The following is a 1,479-nucleotide window of genomic DNA, read 5'->3' on the forward strand; positions in this document are numbered from 1 at the left end:
GTTTTAAACTCTCCGTATGTGCCTGGCAGTATGTATGTGCCTCTGTACCGCTTGAAGAAGTTCACCACCTGCCACGTCTCGGATGGCTGTCTTTCTCCACTGTCCACGGCTGGCACGCACGCGTCCACCAGTGCCTCCTCGCTGTCTTTTCTTTTTTTTATAATCACTCTGTTCCCAGCGGTCCGAATCGGCACGTCAACGCCCTCGCTCAGCAGGACCAGCGCAGCCAGCACGTAGTGCGCCTCTTTTTTTGTTCTGCAGCTCTCTCGGAGAAACTCTGTGAAAGAGCACGGCCGCCCAGTTTCAACCGTCAGGCCCCCCTTCTTCTGTAGACCAAACATATACACAAGCGCCCGGTGGAACTGCATGCTGTACCCTTCGTCTCCTGCAAACGCCACTGTGCTCGCAATGCCATCGGGAAGGTGGGCCCTGTCCCTCTCCGGCTCTCGCACATATGTGTACACCTCTCCTCCGTATTTGTCTACTCGCCCGCTCGGCACCAGGCTGAAGCTCGTGTCCAGCCCGCACGAGTACCTCCGCATGTTGTACACGTACCCCAGCCAGACAAGCCTGGACACACACACCGGGTGCCCCACCCACTCCGGGCTCACATACACGTCTTCCCCACGCACGCGACCCACAGGCCTGCTTTTGCACGCCAGCATCTCTTTGAACGTCATGGGTCTGCATCTTGCCGCCTGCCCTGCTGCGAGCAGCACACATAGAAAACTAAATAACAATCTCATCTCTGGTAAAATTGCTTTTTCGTTTAAATTCTGCCCAGAAATCAGCTGATCATGGGAAAAATAAAAAAGCTGCCAAACTCCCAAGCGGGCAAAAGCCGCTTCTTAGAGCTAGAAAAGCGCTGCGCGCTCTGGGGCCCAAGCCTGCTGGCAACAAAAACAAAACGCAGGCGTGTGCACGGGCAGCTTATACAATATGCACGCACTTTTTGCACATGATTAAACGCATGGGCTCTCTCTGTGCCACAGCCCCTGCCAGGCCTTTCTTTGCACTTCTCTGCCTCGCCCTTTGCCTTCTCTCTTTTCTGCATCAAACTGTCCTTTCCTGCCTTCTCCTACACATTCTCTCTGCTTCTGTCTTTCTTCTCGTTTCTATACTATACCATCATAACACTCCAAAAATAAATCCTTCATTCTGCTTTTTTCCTTCCAACCTCTCCAGAACACTACATTTTGTTTACTTTATTTTTCTTCTTTTTCCTGCAGTACGACTACTGAAACAGCCTGCAGCTGCGCAAAAGAAGACCCTGCCAATGGGCGCTGTCAACAAGCAAATACAAAAGCCACAGCTGCAATACTGGATGTGCTAGTGAAACTTTGTTCTTTATTCTTTTCGACCTGCTCAAACCTATGCATTTTCTAGCCGGCCCCATACGTCTAAATTGCAAGCCCTTTCACTGCGCCTGCCTTGGAAATAGCCAAGCACAAGCAACTATGCTTTCAGCATGCAGCAATC

The 1,479-nt window shown here is 51.5% G+C and overlaps 1 protein-coding gene across 1 annotated transcript; it reads right to left on the reverse strand.

The window, feature by feature from the left end:
- Positions 1 to 2: 2 nt before the first annotated feature.
- On the reverse strand, positions 3 to 746 carry NEMAJ01_2265 (uncharacterized protein; the record flags this gene model as incomplete). Its single annotated transcript, XM_047916103.1, has 1 exon — positions 3 to 746. A coding segment is annotated over one exon (744 nt), but the record flags the coding sequence as incomplete, so codon positions are not given.
- Positions 747 to 1,479: the final 733 nt, after the last annotated feature.

The sequence above is a fragment of the Nematocida major genome (genome assembly GCF_021653875.1).
Source record: "Nematocida major strain JUm2507 chromosome Unknown 2384, whole genome shotgun sequence".
NCBI lineage: Eukaryota > Fungi > Microsporidia > Nematocida > Nematocida major.